Consider the following 14,118-nt stretch of genomic DNA (forward strand, 5'->3'; position numbering starts at 1 on the left):
AGATCTAATGGACCCATGGATGTAGCCAGTAGCAGACGTGTGCTTGCTGGAATAGGCATCGGGTCACTCTGGCAGTCAGAGCGACCGAACCATGCGAGGCTCAAGGCGATCTGAAACGGCGTCAGAGGAGGGAGGAGATAGGAAAGAGTGATAGTGGGTTAGAAGGATTTGGTGGTGATTGAGTCAGGTGAGGGAAGTGTGAGAGAGGAGTAATTAGCAGTTCAGTATCCTACACCGCCAAATTGTTGAAAGTTATACGTTGTATTTGAAATGAACGTGGAGTGAGTAACTTCAAGTCTGGCTCAAGTCTGGCTCAAGTCTGGTTCGAGTTGGAGTTCAAGATGGAGTTCAACTTGCGGTGCAGAAAGACTGACGCCCCGCCTTACGCTAGTGACTGATAACAAAATGCCAAGGCTGCTAGCCAACCTGTCACGTGGGATCTCGCTACTTTACTGATGCTGGTATGTATACACCAATCAAACCCATTTGGAGCGACGCGTCTGGGGATTTTATTCTAGGAGGTAGAATTTACGCTACGGTGACCTAGAGAGCCATTCCACGTCCCCAGAGTCTCCCATAGAACAAGCCGAACATCCCATCAACCAATGTTGGAATTTCCTTGTCACTCCAACTTTCTCTCACATATCTAGGCGGTCGCATATCACTCCTCGAGCAATTCTCTTCCACCCACACGAACTCACATAATCTTGGTCGCAAATCGCAAGTTCTACCGTAGCCTCTTCGCTCCCTTGCCTGCCTATTGAGCAGGAGAAGCCAGAGTCTATCCCATTATGGCCGCAGTATGCAGTCCTGGACCCGATTGTTATATTCTTGCTAATGACTTCCAGCAAATCAGTACCGTCTCGGAGAGCCGAGAAGTCCGTGGCCTCAACCTCATTGCTGCCCATTCCCACATTCGAGGGCTTGGTGTCGATCTGGCCACTCTTGAACCGAGGGGCTCTTCTCAGGGATTAATTGGGCAAGAGAAGGCTCGCAAAGCTGCTGCAGTTATTCTACAGATGGTCAAAGATGGAAAGATTGCAGGGAGGGCAGTCTTGATTGCAGGTCCACCAAGCACTGGCAAGACTGCAATTGCTATGGCCATGGCGCAGTCTCTTGGTCCTGACGTTCCTTTTACACTACTGGCTTCCTCCGAGATCTTTTCTCTCGAAATGTCAAAAACCGAGGCTCTGACACAAGCTTTTCGCAAGTCTATTGGGGTCCGGATCAAAGAGGAGAGCGAAATAATCGAGGGAGAAGTTGTCGAGATTCAGATTGACAGAAGCGTCTCCGGTGTAAGTTGTGGTCCGGTCTCTAGAGTGGCATTTCTAACCAGTGCAACAGGGCAATAAGCAAGGCAAATTGACCATCAAAACCACCGATATGGAGACTGTATATGACATGGGAACGAAGATGATCGACTCGATGACCAAAGAGAGAGTCATGGCTGGAGACGTCATCTCCATCGACAAATCTTCAGGGAAAATTGTAAAGCTCGGAAGGTCGTACACAAGATCAAGAGATTACGACGCTATGGGTGCGGATACCAAGTTTGTCCAATGTCCGGAGGGCGAATTACAGGTTCGAAAAGAGGTTGTTCACACAGTCAGCTTGCATGAGATTGATGTGATTAACTCCCGCACACAAGGCTTTCTAGCACTTTTCTCTGGGGATACTGGAGAGATCCGAAGCGAGGTTCGAGACCAGATCAATACCAAGGTAGCCGAGTGGAAGGAAGAGGGCAAGGCGGAGATCATTCCCGGTGTTCTCTTCATCGATGAGGTTCACATGCTCGATATTGAGTGCTATTCGTACATCAATCGAGCCCTCGAAGCTGACCTGGCTCCCATCGTCATCATGGCCAGTAATCGCGGCAACACTCGTATCAGAGGCACAGATTACCGATCACCACACGGCCTACCTCTGGATTTCTTGGACAGAGTTGTGATCATCAGCACACAGGCTTATGGGCCGGAAGAGATTTCTCAGATCATTGCTATCCGCGCACAGGAAGAAGAGGTCGACCTATCTCCCGATGCCTTGGCTCTTCTCACCAAAATCGGACAGGAGTCTGGTTTGCGATATGCGAGCAACATAATAACCACCTCAACTTTACTGAGCCAGAAAAGACGGGCCAAGGAGGTGAGTATTGAGGACGTTCAACGGAGTTACAAATTATTCTATGACCCGGCAAGGTCTATCAAGCTGGTGAATGAGTATGAAAAGCAATTCATCAGTGATTCAGGGGATGTCACTTTTGCCATCAATGGTACCAATGGGACAAACGGCGATGCGATGGACACGGCGTGATCATGGGCAAGATCTTATCGACACTCATCATTACTTGTGAGTCTCGGTGTCACCGAGTTGACTTTCAGACTAGGCGCCTTTTGGTGGCAGTGTATCTTTCAGATGGTGATCGATTCCGAGCCGAACCACTATTCAAAACGAACGAGCTACGATGTCCGATCGGAATAAACGACGTAATTCCACCACGTAACCTCTCTACCTAGGTGCCTGCCTGTCTGCCCTCGTATGTCCTACTGTCTCTTCAAACCAGCATCAATACAGTATTGGCATGCTCAACCTCGGCATGTTCATTCACTGCCAGTGCCTCACCTATGCTTACTCATCGAAATACGTTCGGTCGCAACCAGTAATGAAAAAAAGGGTACCGAAGAGTCAGTGTCAAGAGGACGATTCGAACCCCGGACCTAACAGCACGAACCAAAAATTCCACTACACTGTCGATCCCTCAAACAACAAAAAATGGTGATCGCCCTCCTCAGCTAACTCAGCTTGTCGGTGACCCCCGTGGACCGAAGTCTCTGGGTAATCAGCGCGCCTTTAGCATCAACAGGGAGATCACTCCAAATCTCGAGACCGTGTGGTTCCCCTCCAAAGGGAGAATTCATCGCAAACAGGCGTCTAGCGCGTTTTCGTGTCCCCAGCCCTATGAACCACCCACTATCAGCTGGGGAATAACGAAGCAAAGGCTAAGTCCTGGCCAATCATAACAGGCATTACGAGAAAAAATTCATGAATTGCAATTCATATCCTTGTGAAGTGGTTTAGTCGCTATGTCCGCTGCTTTAGGCTAGGCCTAGGGGCGCTAAGCCTATTACCTTGCGTTTTCAACACCACGGACAGTGAAGGGAACATGTCAAGAGATATTTTGGTAAAGCCTCGTCGCAGGGAAAAAGGCTTGGCAAGGCTGCGTCCAAATTTGCGCGCTTGGACTGTGAAGATTTTCCCATACCTAGAGATTTCAGACTACCAATGCAGCTTCGATCTGGAGATGTGCTCATCTATATCATTGTTTATCATTGTCTATAAGTGTTCTTAAATGAGGTGGCTGCTTACTGGTCCAGACGTTTCATTACTACCTCAGTACCCTCAAATCCGTCTTTATGCACAATCCCCATTGACCTCTCTTCTACAAGCAGCAAGAGGCAGTGATGTCGTAGAATGTATAATGCCACCCATGCCTATGTTCATCACCAAGTCATCTCATCGTAGAACCCCATACTCATAAATGTACATGTCAGTATGTATTTCCACCAGAGCATCTGGTCTTTCTCCGTTCCAATCAATCAACTGTTCAGCATCTCTCTTTCACTCAGCAACATGTCTCGCCATCCCCTGTTCTCTACTCTCCTCATGCAACATTCTCTAGCGTCAGTTTCGTCTCGCCATCATAAACACGCAGGGCCTCTCGCGCCTGGCGGGCCTCCTCAACAATAATCTCGGCAATGCGAGGTGTGCGTGGCGTGAAGCGGGCTTTGAAAGGCTCAGGTCGCATATTTTCACTCTTGGTGTATGCGAAGATGTCTAGTTTGACTTCCTTGCCCTGTTGGTATTTGAGTTAGTCGAACGTTTACGGAGAACAATACAGCATATCAGCTTTGCATGACTTACGTTCTCATCCAGACCGGGCTGGATGTGATATGCCCAGAGAATGCGTGCGATGGTCATGAACAGACCTTGCTCGGCAAGAGGCTGTCCGGGACATACGCGACGACCCCAGCCGAAGGCGTTGTGGCCTTGTTTATTGGGATAATTGTGCTCGAGACCGTTGAGGAAGCGCTCTGGGCGGAAGGTGTCGGGTTCGGGGAATTCTCGAGGGTTGCGATGGATCGCCCAAACGTTGCCCGTGATGGATGTGTCTTTGGGGATGAGGTAGCCTCGGTACTCGTCGTCCTGGGTGGTGAGAAGTTGTGTCAGTGGGGCAGCACGAATGACTGACGAGGGGATAATGGGAAGGGAAGGGATAAGAAAGCTTCGGAGCACCAGGGGCGAAATACCTGGATGGGAGCATGTGGTATGCCACCTAGGATCGTCACCGTCCGCCAACGCAGGACCTCGGTGACCAGGGCCTTGACGTATGGCAGTGAGGTTTCGTCAGACCAATTCGGGCTTCGTTCCCTGCCCACAACACGGTCGAGCTCTTCTTGTGCTTTTTTCTGCGCATCTTGAAATACGCACATCGCCAGCACGAAGCTAATGGTCGAACTACTGGTGGTATCAACACCACCCCCGATTAGATTGGCAGTCATGCCAGCGACTTCTTCATTGGTCAATTGAGTCTTCTCCTGCTGTGCCAGGAGCATCTTTGCAAAGTTGTCTTTCTCATATTCGCTGCCTTCTTTACTCAAAGCGTAGAAATAGCGTTGGAAATGTTTGGCCGTGTTGAAAATTTTGGAAGGAAGTGGATAGATCCAGCCTGGGAGTTTCGCCAGGAACGGCACAGCTTCCATGATGAAGAGGCCTGGAATGATGTAGTCTACGCCCTCCATGAATCCAAGCGCACATTGAGCAACGTAGTCGTTCATACGCTCGATGCGTCGTCCCCAGCCGATGATTGACACCACGGAGCATGAGTATCTCTCGATGGACATGACAAAGTCGTCAGGCTTCTCTAGTAGGTCCCGGAGTAGGATCTTGGACTCGTCGCTTTGGAAGTCTCGGTGTTGGCGTATGGCATGAGATCCCACGACCGTATGCTTTGGATTGATTCAGCCACCAGTGTAGGACACAATCAGCCATACAAACTCACCATCAACCTCCGATGTAAACGCCATTTGTCACCATAGACCAAATTGACCTGGTTGGATTCAGTTTGATTCAGACAATCTCCCATAACAATCATTCTCGCACGAGAAGAGTAAATGCTTGCGCGCTTGTCGAGAAGATCTGATATAGTCCAGATGTCATTACACATGATGATTGGTCTATGTCCATTCCAGATAGTGATCATGGGATTGCCATAATACTCAGCCCATTTCTCCCATTCAATCCAGGGTTTAACCTTAGGAATGGCAAAGAAGTTTCCCACCAGCGGTAGAGGAAATGGGCCCGGGGGCATCCTTTGGCGAAGTCGGAGAATTCGGACATAATCAATAAATAACCAGACAAACGGGATGGCTATGAGAGCGATAATCCCGACTGCGAATAAGGACTGAGGTGTGTCTGGAACCAAAGTCCTCACCAATGAGAAATCGGTCGCAGTAACAATTCCCATCGTTGTGACTGCTTCAAAGTTCCAGAGGTGTGTTATTTAACGAGCCAACACGCAGCAGGGGCATTGCCTGAGTGGTAGATATACCTCAAGTACTTCATGGCGATAGCTGCGATAACAGACGGTATGTGGGACATACTTGACAATTCGATGGCAACATCAATGATCAATCCAATAGTGATCCTACTATTGAGGTCGCCTAAACATAAGGAGAAGTGACAATGCAATGTGGCACCCATCTTCATGTGGGAAATCCATGTGGAGAGTTATGTGGGATGGTCCTGAAAAGGCTGTGGTTTGAGCCTTGCGACACGGATGGAGCGTGGAGGTATCGAAGGGTTTGGTGGGGCTCCACCTCTGCATCTCTCCTCGATTGAACCGGAAGTTTTTCTATACTCCGATTGTAGAACGAGGGGAGTCGAGCTCATTGCGGAAATAGATGTATCACCCAGAGATGTGGTAGGTGTTAAAGTATAAGTGAAAGTGGCCCAGGAGTGTAAGAGTAATGACTGACGGCAGTGGGGCTGATGGGGATGACCCATCACATACTCCAGATTCATACTCCAGACCCCCCTCACCCACGAAAGCTTGAAGTGTTCCACCGCTAAACGATTTTCGACATGGAAGTTTCTTCATGATTCATCGTAGTCCATACGAATCTGCGCCGCCGAACCCACCAGTTTGGTCCAGAGTTGACCCCTTGACTGCCACGCGAAGTTCTTAGGCAGTAGGGTGATGATGAACGATCTAGGTAGAGGAGTAATTGGAGCAATCGCACGTCTCCGTATCCCTTTGGGATCTCCATGCTTTGCATGGAACAAGCCTCCAGAACTCGAATAGGAGGACACACTGATTAGATTCATCTCAGTAGACAGTTAAACAGAAGCAGTGGTTCACAGCATGATTGATGAGGCTTTGCAATCAAGCAGCTTTGAGTCTAGACAAACCTTGAGGAGGTAGAACGAAACAACTATATGGAGAGCGAAGCTTGCAGGAGGATCGAAAAGAATCCGAAATGGCAAATTCAATTCAATTCTGGACCAAGACATTCGTTCTCAGGGCTTCCCAGAGGAAAGCAAACAGAATGAGATATGACCAGTGACATTGCACGGAGACTACCAAAGGAGCGCTGGCAATAATGCAAGCTGACCGTGCTCCCGTCAATGGTGATGGTGGAGCACACATAAAATAGGTTTGGAGTTGTGGGGGTACAGAAAGATCCGGCACTTCATCTACCTGCCGAACACAAGTTAAACAAAGGCAGAACAATTTTTATGTTGATAGCTCGTGGTCGAAACTGTACTGATCACGCTGTTGGATAGTCCGTGCCTCGTATACCTGGGCAGGTAGCCTGTGAAGAGAGCTCGTTAGCTACATTCTGCGCCTGGGGTCAGGACTGAACTTAAAATTTGCCAGCGAAAAGTGGTCCTCGACTCCCCAGTCGCCTAGAGACCAGGGGCTAGACAGGCTTGATCCGCCATTTTTCGAGCCAAAATTCCTGTTCCACGCGAACAAGGTGGATCTGTTTAGGCAAGCCTCTGGCCCCAGACCTAGCCATTGTGGGTTCAGGGCTTCTATTAAGTGCAGTGGGGAGATGGGCCTCCTGTACGGAGCTAACTGTGAAGCACGAGTCCTCCATAACCCCAGAAACCCTGACCAGGTGTAGGTACAAGTATGCGCGCTGGTTCATCATCATCCATTTTCGACGATCTAGATTTTCCTCCTCCTTCGATCCATCTTCTTCATCCTTCATCTCTGATTTGAGTGGTCCATCAAAGGTTTCCAGCTCGTCAACATGGCTGCTGAAAAGAGTGACGGCGCACAGTCTGCGGTCAGTGAGCCTGCAAGGTCAACAGCCCGTCATGTGCATTCCGACTATATTCCTACGGATTTGGATGATCCACATCGTGCCGCACTTGAAGAAAACCCTGAACACGCCGAAAAGTTGACGTGGACTACAATTCTGGCCGTGTTGGTAAGTCGTGCCCCTTATGGTTGACTGTCACTTGCTTAACCGTAACCAGTCATTATCACTGTCATACGTTTGTCCGATTTCCTGTGGCTTTGTCCTGGTCACCAGCATTCTTGTGCCCATCGCAACAGATCTTGACGGTGATACCGCAAATATCACCTGGATCGTGGGTGGCTGGTCCATCGCGTCTTCCGTTAGCTTTTGCATTGCAGGCTCTGCCTCGGATATCTTCGGTAGGAGATGGACTATCGTCTCTGGCGAGGTACTCGCAATTATTGGATCGGTATGCACACTTGTCCAGGCTAATTGACTATAAGCTAAACCACCACAGATTGTTGCGTGTACAGCGAAGACAACCCTCACGGTAGCTGCTGGTTCAACCATTATTGGTTTTGGTTGTGGCATCATCTTCGTCTCATATGCTGGCATTCAGGAGATTGTGCCTAACAAATGGCGTGGGCTGCTCGGTTGTACCGAGCTAGGTAAGATATTAGCCTTAGAAGAGAAGGGAGTCATTTGCTTACCGGTGCCATAGCAATGACTATTCCATGGGCTGCAGCCGGAACGCTCATTGCAACGTCGTTGAACTCAAACACTGCTGCTGGCTGGAGATGGTGCTACTATATCGGTATCATCTATGGTGTCCTGAGCATGATTGGAACCATTGTATTTTATCACCCACCTCCTCGCCCACAGTACGACTTTGAGAAATCTCGATGGCAAGAGATTAAGGAGATCGACTATGTTGGCTTCATTCTTTTCACTGCTGGCCTGACAATCATGTTAATCGGACTTACCTGGGCCGGCAGCGTCGATCACCCATGGAAGTCTGCCTCAACTATTGCACCCATCATCGTTGGAGTTGTTGTCTTAATCGCCACCTTCATCTATGATTTCACTATTCCAAAACAACCCTTGTTCCCCTTACAACTATTCCGCCAGGTCCGAGAGTTCACCATGTTGTTGGTGGTTGTGTTTGTAGCGGGTAAGTGATGTCCTTGAAATATGTTTCCGACACACCTGAGACTGATTTCGCAGGCGCGGTTTTCTATTCCTTCTCGGGTCTTCTTCCACAGGGCTCACTTTACATGTTCACGAGCGACCCTATTCAGATCGGAGTCATTGCCTTACCGAATGGTATTGCGCAGGTGATCTTTGGAGGCTGTTTGACAATTCTGATGGGTAAAGTTGGTCACTTGAAGCTTCAAGTAATCTTCTACTTGATCGTCCAGACCGTCTTCGTCGCTGCCTATGCAGGCGTAGTCCCTGGTAATCGGAGAGGATGGTCAGCATTCCAATTCTTCGGAATGGGCCCTTTTGCGTTGATCACTCTGCTATGCTATGTCATTGCAGGTCTCAATGTACCATTGAGACATTTGGGACTTGCCTCTGGGCTGATAGGAACCTTCCGAAGCGCTGGAGGTAGCGTTGGCAACGCAGGTAAGCCAAAATCTTTCAGCTGGAGTCTGGACGATAAAAACTGACATAAGACCTAGTATTCAACACTATTTTAAATGGTGTTGTGAAAGATCAAATTCCAACCAGACTAGCTGCTGTGGCTCTTGAGAACAACCTGTCCCTTGATGTTCTTGAGTTCCTGATCCCTGCTACTGCGATGAACGCTGTTGGTATTCCAGGTTCCTTTGCGACTGTACCTGGGATCACTCCCGCGATTGAAGCAGCTGCCGCTCAGGCTTACAAAGAGGCCTATGCCTATGCCTTTACCCGAGTTTTCTATGCCTCGATTCCCTTCGGAATCCTGGCCATTGTTTGCGCATGCTTCATCAAGGACCCTTCACAGTACCTCACCAATCATACAGCTATTCACCTGGTGAAAGAGGTAGTGGGACCAGCCGAGCACATCGAACATGGCAATCAACAATACCGTGAGGAGTCTAAGGCTCCGTCAAGTTCCGACACTGATAAAGCGTCCTGAGGTTGTCCATGTGAGCATCAGGAGGACAGGGCCGATAGTGTTGTACGAGCAATTCCATGAGTATCTATACATCACGGTAGGAAATTTGGGACGCTCACGTGGACGCAATGGTGATCTTCTCCTTGCTGTTCGCCACCATTCAGGACAGATGTCGTTGATGGAGGGTTACAGCCTGACGCAGATGCGCGATGTCAAGAGGCTATAGGAAAAGTGTGACAAGTACACAGACCGGGATCTAGGATCTATCCGTGTCGCCTCAACCTTCGAGGCTGAGCGACATGGTGATTCTGCATCCGCCCCTGGGTACGGGAACTGCAATCTTCCTCATCTATCACCTTGGCAGGAAGATATACGAGTGCCGTAATTAATATTTCATGCTCGATTGGTAGCAGAGCAAGTAAAAGTCCCTGCCAATGCTCCCAAGATCGTCGATCTCGGCTTTATTGGCCATTAATAAAGTCAACCGTGTGAAAGTCGCCAGTGTGACTCGCCATTCACAAGTCCTAACTTCTGACACAGACTAAAGCCTCAAGATGCAGTTGTCGGATCATTCCCGAGGACCCGTAGGCCGCTACTCTGAAAAAGTGAATTGACAATCGAGGCGATTGTCTGCTACTGGGAGGGACTTATGCACGTCAATTTGGCTTGCTACCAGTCGCGAGCGGGATGGCCGCAGATCTTGGGCAGCTCAGCTCTTGGTATCAGATCCTGAGCCCAGCTTTTCCATAGGGCACCGGAAGGGAGCATCCACCTCCAGGACTCCCCGCTTAAGCGTCCGCGGCGTGCTGCACTTACGAATGCAATGGTTGGTTTAATTGGTAGTGGCCTGTGCCCACCGCTACGACTTCTGGGGCTTATTCAGTCTAGCCTCTGGCCCTTATGCCACTTCGTAATGTGTACTTGGTAAAAGCTGAAGAACCAAGTTACCAGGATAGTCTTGCAATGGTTGATGTTGACGCTTTCATCTGAAACCCTTCTCGGTCCAGCCGACAAATGCAGCGTCTAAGTTGATAACCTCTTTACTGGTCTTGACCTTCAGGGTGCTTCACTTGTTTAGCAGGCCCGCGGTTTTACCCGTCATGCATTGCGCAGCATGATGCCTATGAAGGACAGCGAAGAGGACTCCGCGCTTTCCAAAGGTGCACGGAATAAGAAATGTCTCTACTGTGATCGCAAATTTGTCAAAGCCGAGCATCTTCGTCGTCATCAAAGGTCTCATACTGGAGAGAGACCATTTCAATGCAAGTACTGTCTGAAAGAATACGCGAGAAGGTACTTCATGCTTTTCACCCCACCTTATTGTCAACAAATTCTGATCCTAATAGCGATGTCCTTATGAGGCATATAAGAAACCATCATTTGCATGTCGAAAGTGAAAAAGACGTCAAACCGAAGGCTTCGAACGACGTCCTTCAAGACCAGACAATTGCTACGTCGAGTGCCCCTCAGAACGCTACGGAAATCAGTGGCACTGCTTCAGCTATGCCCAAGCAGTCCGTGAAGCAAGTATCTCAAGCACAGGTTACTTTCAAGCATCCTACCCCGACTGAGTCGGTAACTTCGGCACCTCACCAATCAGCTCTGAGGCTGGATTACTCGATGAACGTTCCAGACATGCGTCCGAGTCCTCAAGACCTGGGGCATACCAACATGATGTATGCAGCGATGCCTCGTTCCATGCAGAAGCCTGTCGATATTCCAAACTATCAGTTTTTGCAAACGGAAGGGAGGATAGCCCCAGAACCATTCAACAACATCCACCCCTGGCTAGACGGGTACGCACAGGATTTTCCTTCCGTACCCAGTAATCCTAGCATGTGGGACGATTTACCACAGCTAGACATGATGGGCATGAATCAGGGCTACTATCCATCCCCGACCGCATCTCGCGCAATGCAACCATCGCCTCCCAAGGATAACATCTCGGACGAGCGTTACGCCAAAATTGCTAGTTTATGGCCTAGCAGGAAGAAACCTGCTCGCCGGCTAATTCAGACCTTGTGGCGAGATATCGCCAACTACGAAGCAGACAATATGTATTGCGAGTGCGATGACGGACCCGACGAAACGAGCACGACCGGCGAAGATCCGGTGCGTGGCGAGTCAAGATGGGGTTTCGACGATGCAAGACGAGCAAGACTGATCGATGACTGTCGTCCTCTGCAAAAGGTGCCCTCCGACAAGACACACATCGATCGGCGGATCTCAGCTGATACACGCAGTGACTCTGGATCTAGCAGTCAAGATATTCAGAGTTTTGGCACGAAGTTTCCATCAACGCAAATCCTAGACATCAGCATAGATCTTTACTGTGAGTCGTTCCTTTCTTGGTTCTTCGTGTGGAGGTATGGTTGCTAATTCAACCTTCGAATGGCTCTTAGTTCGTCGCTTTCACCCATTGATGCCGTTCATTCATGAGCCTACATTCACGGCCAAAAAGACATCGAGCACGCTTTTATTTCCTCTTTGTCTGTTTGGCTTGACTCTTCTGGACTCCGCCCGTGCAAAGAAATTTGTCAACGCACAATTGCCTGACGCAATTGAAAGGTGTCGAACTGACCTTGTTCTAAGCTCACGCCGGGAGGGTCAATTGGGCGAGCTACTCACCGCCATCGCGTCTTCCATGTTACTTCTTGCCCTGGCAGCAGTCAGCTCTCAACATGGCGCTGCAGAATATACTCGCCTTCTGTACAACGAGACGATGGCCATTGCGGATCGTCACGGCTTATTTGTTCCTCAACAGGGCGAGGAACTCTCGGCAGCTATTTTCCAAAACTTCTCGGGCGATGATGTGATATGGAAGGCTTGGGCTCGCGTTGAGTCTGTCAAACGAATGATTGTCACCCTCATAATGACCGATTCGTTTTATTCTCATCTCGAAGGTCACAGTCCTCGAATTCACCCCGAGCTTTTGCACTTTTACTTCCCATGCAAGACTGAGCTGTTTCAAGCCGCCAATGGGAGACGGTGGTCGCAAATGATATCTGCTGGAGCAGCTACAATTATGCCTTGGTTAACACCACAGTTGGAATCCACAATACTTCCACCACCGACAGACGCAAGTGCAATTGGATTCTTCGGCTTGTTCTCAACAATCTGGGTCCGGATTGGAGAAGCCAGATACCGTTTCAACCTTGCTACACCCGAGAATACTGGCCTGCTGATTCCTGCCGAGGTTTTCGTTAATGACAGCCAGGCAGCATCAATTATCCCTCTGATTCTACAAGTTTGGCAACATTACGGTGAGTCCATTGGGACGATCAACCCGAATTGCGAGGCATTTTGGCACCACCTGTGCCTTGCAGTTACCGCGGACCTTGGTATTTTTGAGCTGGCCGCCGGCAGGAGTGGCGCAGACAGCGCGAAGAGTGCCTTGGAGAAGATCATCATTTGGTCATCATCGGCCGCGGCACGTCGGGCGTGTGTCCATGCGGCACAAACATTCTTCATCATGTCGAAGAGAAGTGTCAACAGTGGTACTTCATTCGAGGCAGAAATCTCACTGGTCCTCTCCGCTCTCGTGCTCGGCCTGTACGTGTTCGTGATGCCACAGTACGCTGTGCCCAACCCACCACAAGAGATCGAAGCATTTGAGCTCTTGGATCGCGTCAACTGGAATCTCGTTGGTGATGATGGTTTCGCCAAACTTCCACTACCCGAAGCTAATACGACCTGTCCGGCCAGAACATGGATCAGGGAGGGTGGCCCAATAACATTTTCGGGTGTTCTTCTTCATGGCGGATATTATTCTGCTCGGCGAGTGCTGCTGGATTACGTCTACCTTCTGGAGGACGTTGGGAAATGGAATGTGGCCGAGTTTTGCCATATATTACGAATTATGAGCGATGCGCTGATTGACCTTGATCCAGCGTAAACGATGGACGAACTTATCATTCCGGGGTGGTCATTTACGGTACGCTGAAACGACTTTGCTGGGCTGTGATCGAATTTCGAGATGGAGGGGAGTTATGACCTTGGTAATCCTAGGGACACAGGCAGACACGATTGCTTCACTTTCAATATACTGGTGAACATCGTCCATCGAGACGAGATTCTCGAAAATGGACATATACATATCGCGGCCAACATCGATGGCTGATCCCTCTGCACAGGCCATGGGCACCATCAGTTCTCGGGGTCAAGAAAGGGCTTGTTCAAGAGCCTCGAAAGAAAGGTAGTATTTCAACAGCATAAGGGACTAGCACCAGACTAATCTAGTCACACACAACTCTTTACGAGACATATATACAATACAACATCCCTTGCCGACAGCCTCGGATTCTTCCACAATTCACTTGGAAAAGAGAAACACTGCGTGGCCATATGGAGAGCACGAGCGGTGAAGGGGTATTTGATATACGGCTATCCGAGGATGAGTACGGCAATACTTGTCCCTGGCAATTTAGAGAAGCCAATCAATTTAGTGGAGTCGTACTCGTACGTAATCGTCGTTCCAGGATGCTGTGATCCTTCCTCTTTGCTCCGCTGCAAACGCAGCGAGGAAAATATCAGTTTGTCAGCGGGGTTGGCACCTTGAATACGCCAGGCAACTCGCGCTCGGCCTGCTGCAGGACGCCCTGTGATTGCGTGCCCAACGCGAAAGTCAAACTTGAAGCTTAAAGGGGCGGCATTTCCGAGAAGTTTTTTAAACTATTCCAGTTAAAAGCAGCCCCTAAATTCCTCAAATCCGGG

General features: G+C 49.4%; 4 protein-coding genes across 4 annotated transcripts; 3 read left to right on the forward strand and 1 right to left on the reverse strand.

Annotated features, from left to right (window-relative positions):
* Positions 1–791: 791 nt before the first annotated feature.
* On the forward strand, positions 792–2,310 carry RVB2 (RuvB-like protein 2; the record flags this gene model as incomplete). The annotated part of the gene is made up of 3 exons (XM_064847647.1): positions 792–800; positions 849–1,295; positions 1,345–2,310. 3 exons carry the CDS (start codon positions 792–794, stop codon positions 2,308–2,310), a joined length of 1,422 nt encoding a protein of 473 aa, XP_064704759.1.
* A 1,348-nt stretch (positions 2,311–3,658) lies between these two features.
* On the reverse strand, positions 3,659–5,365 carry LTR84_004069 (uncharacterized protein; the record flags this gene model as incomplete). The annotated part of the gene is made up of 4 exons (XM_064847648.1): positions 3,659–3,850; positions 3,919–4,200; positions 4,305–5,003; positions 5,057–5,365. The coding sequence occupies 4 exons, from the start codon at positions 5,363–5,365 to the stop codon at positions 3,659–3,661; spliced, it is 1,482 nt and encodes a 493-aa protein (XP_064704760.1).
* A 1,948-nt stretch (positions 5,366–7,313) lies between these two features.
* On the forward strand, positions 7,314–9,426 carry LTR84_004070 (uncharacterized protein; the record flags this gene model as incomplete). Its single annotated transcript, XM_064847649.1, has 6 exons — positions 7,314–7,493; positions 7,543–7,773; positions 7,822–7,972; positions 8,026–8,475; positions 8,529–8,930; positions 8,987–9,426. 6 exons carry the CDS (start codon positions 7,314–7,316, stop codon positions 9,424–9,426), a joined length of 1,854 nt encoding a protein of 617 aa, XP_064704761.1.
* A 1,096-nt stretch (positions 9,427–10,522) lies between these two features.
* On the forward strand, positions 10,523–13,300 carry LTR84_004071 (uncharacterized protein; the record flags this gene model as incomplete). The annotated part of the gene is made up of 3 exons (XM_064847650.1): positions 10,523–10,698; positions 10,752–11,737; positions 11,808–13,300. The coding sequence occupies 3 exons, from the start codon at positions 10,523–10,525 to the stop codon at positions 13,298–13,300; spliced, it is 2,655 nt and encodes an 884-aa protein (XP_064704762.1).
* Between the last annotated feature and the right edge of the window lie 818 nt (positions 13,301–14,118).

This window comes from Exophiala bonariae (genome assembly GCF_035927105.1).
Source record: "Exophiala bonariae strain CCFEE 5792 chromosome Unknown scaffold_18, whole genome shotgun sequence".
NCBI classification, from domain to species: Eukaryota; Fungi; Ascomycota; class Eurotiomycetes; order Chaetothyriales; family Herpotrichiellaceae; genus Exophiala; species Exophiala bonariae.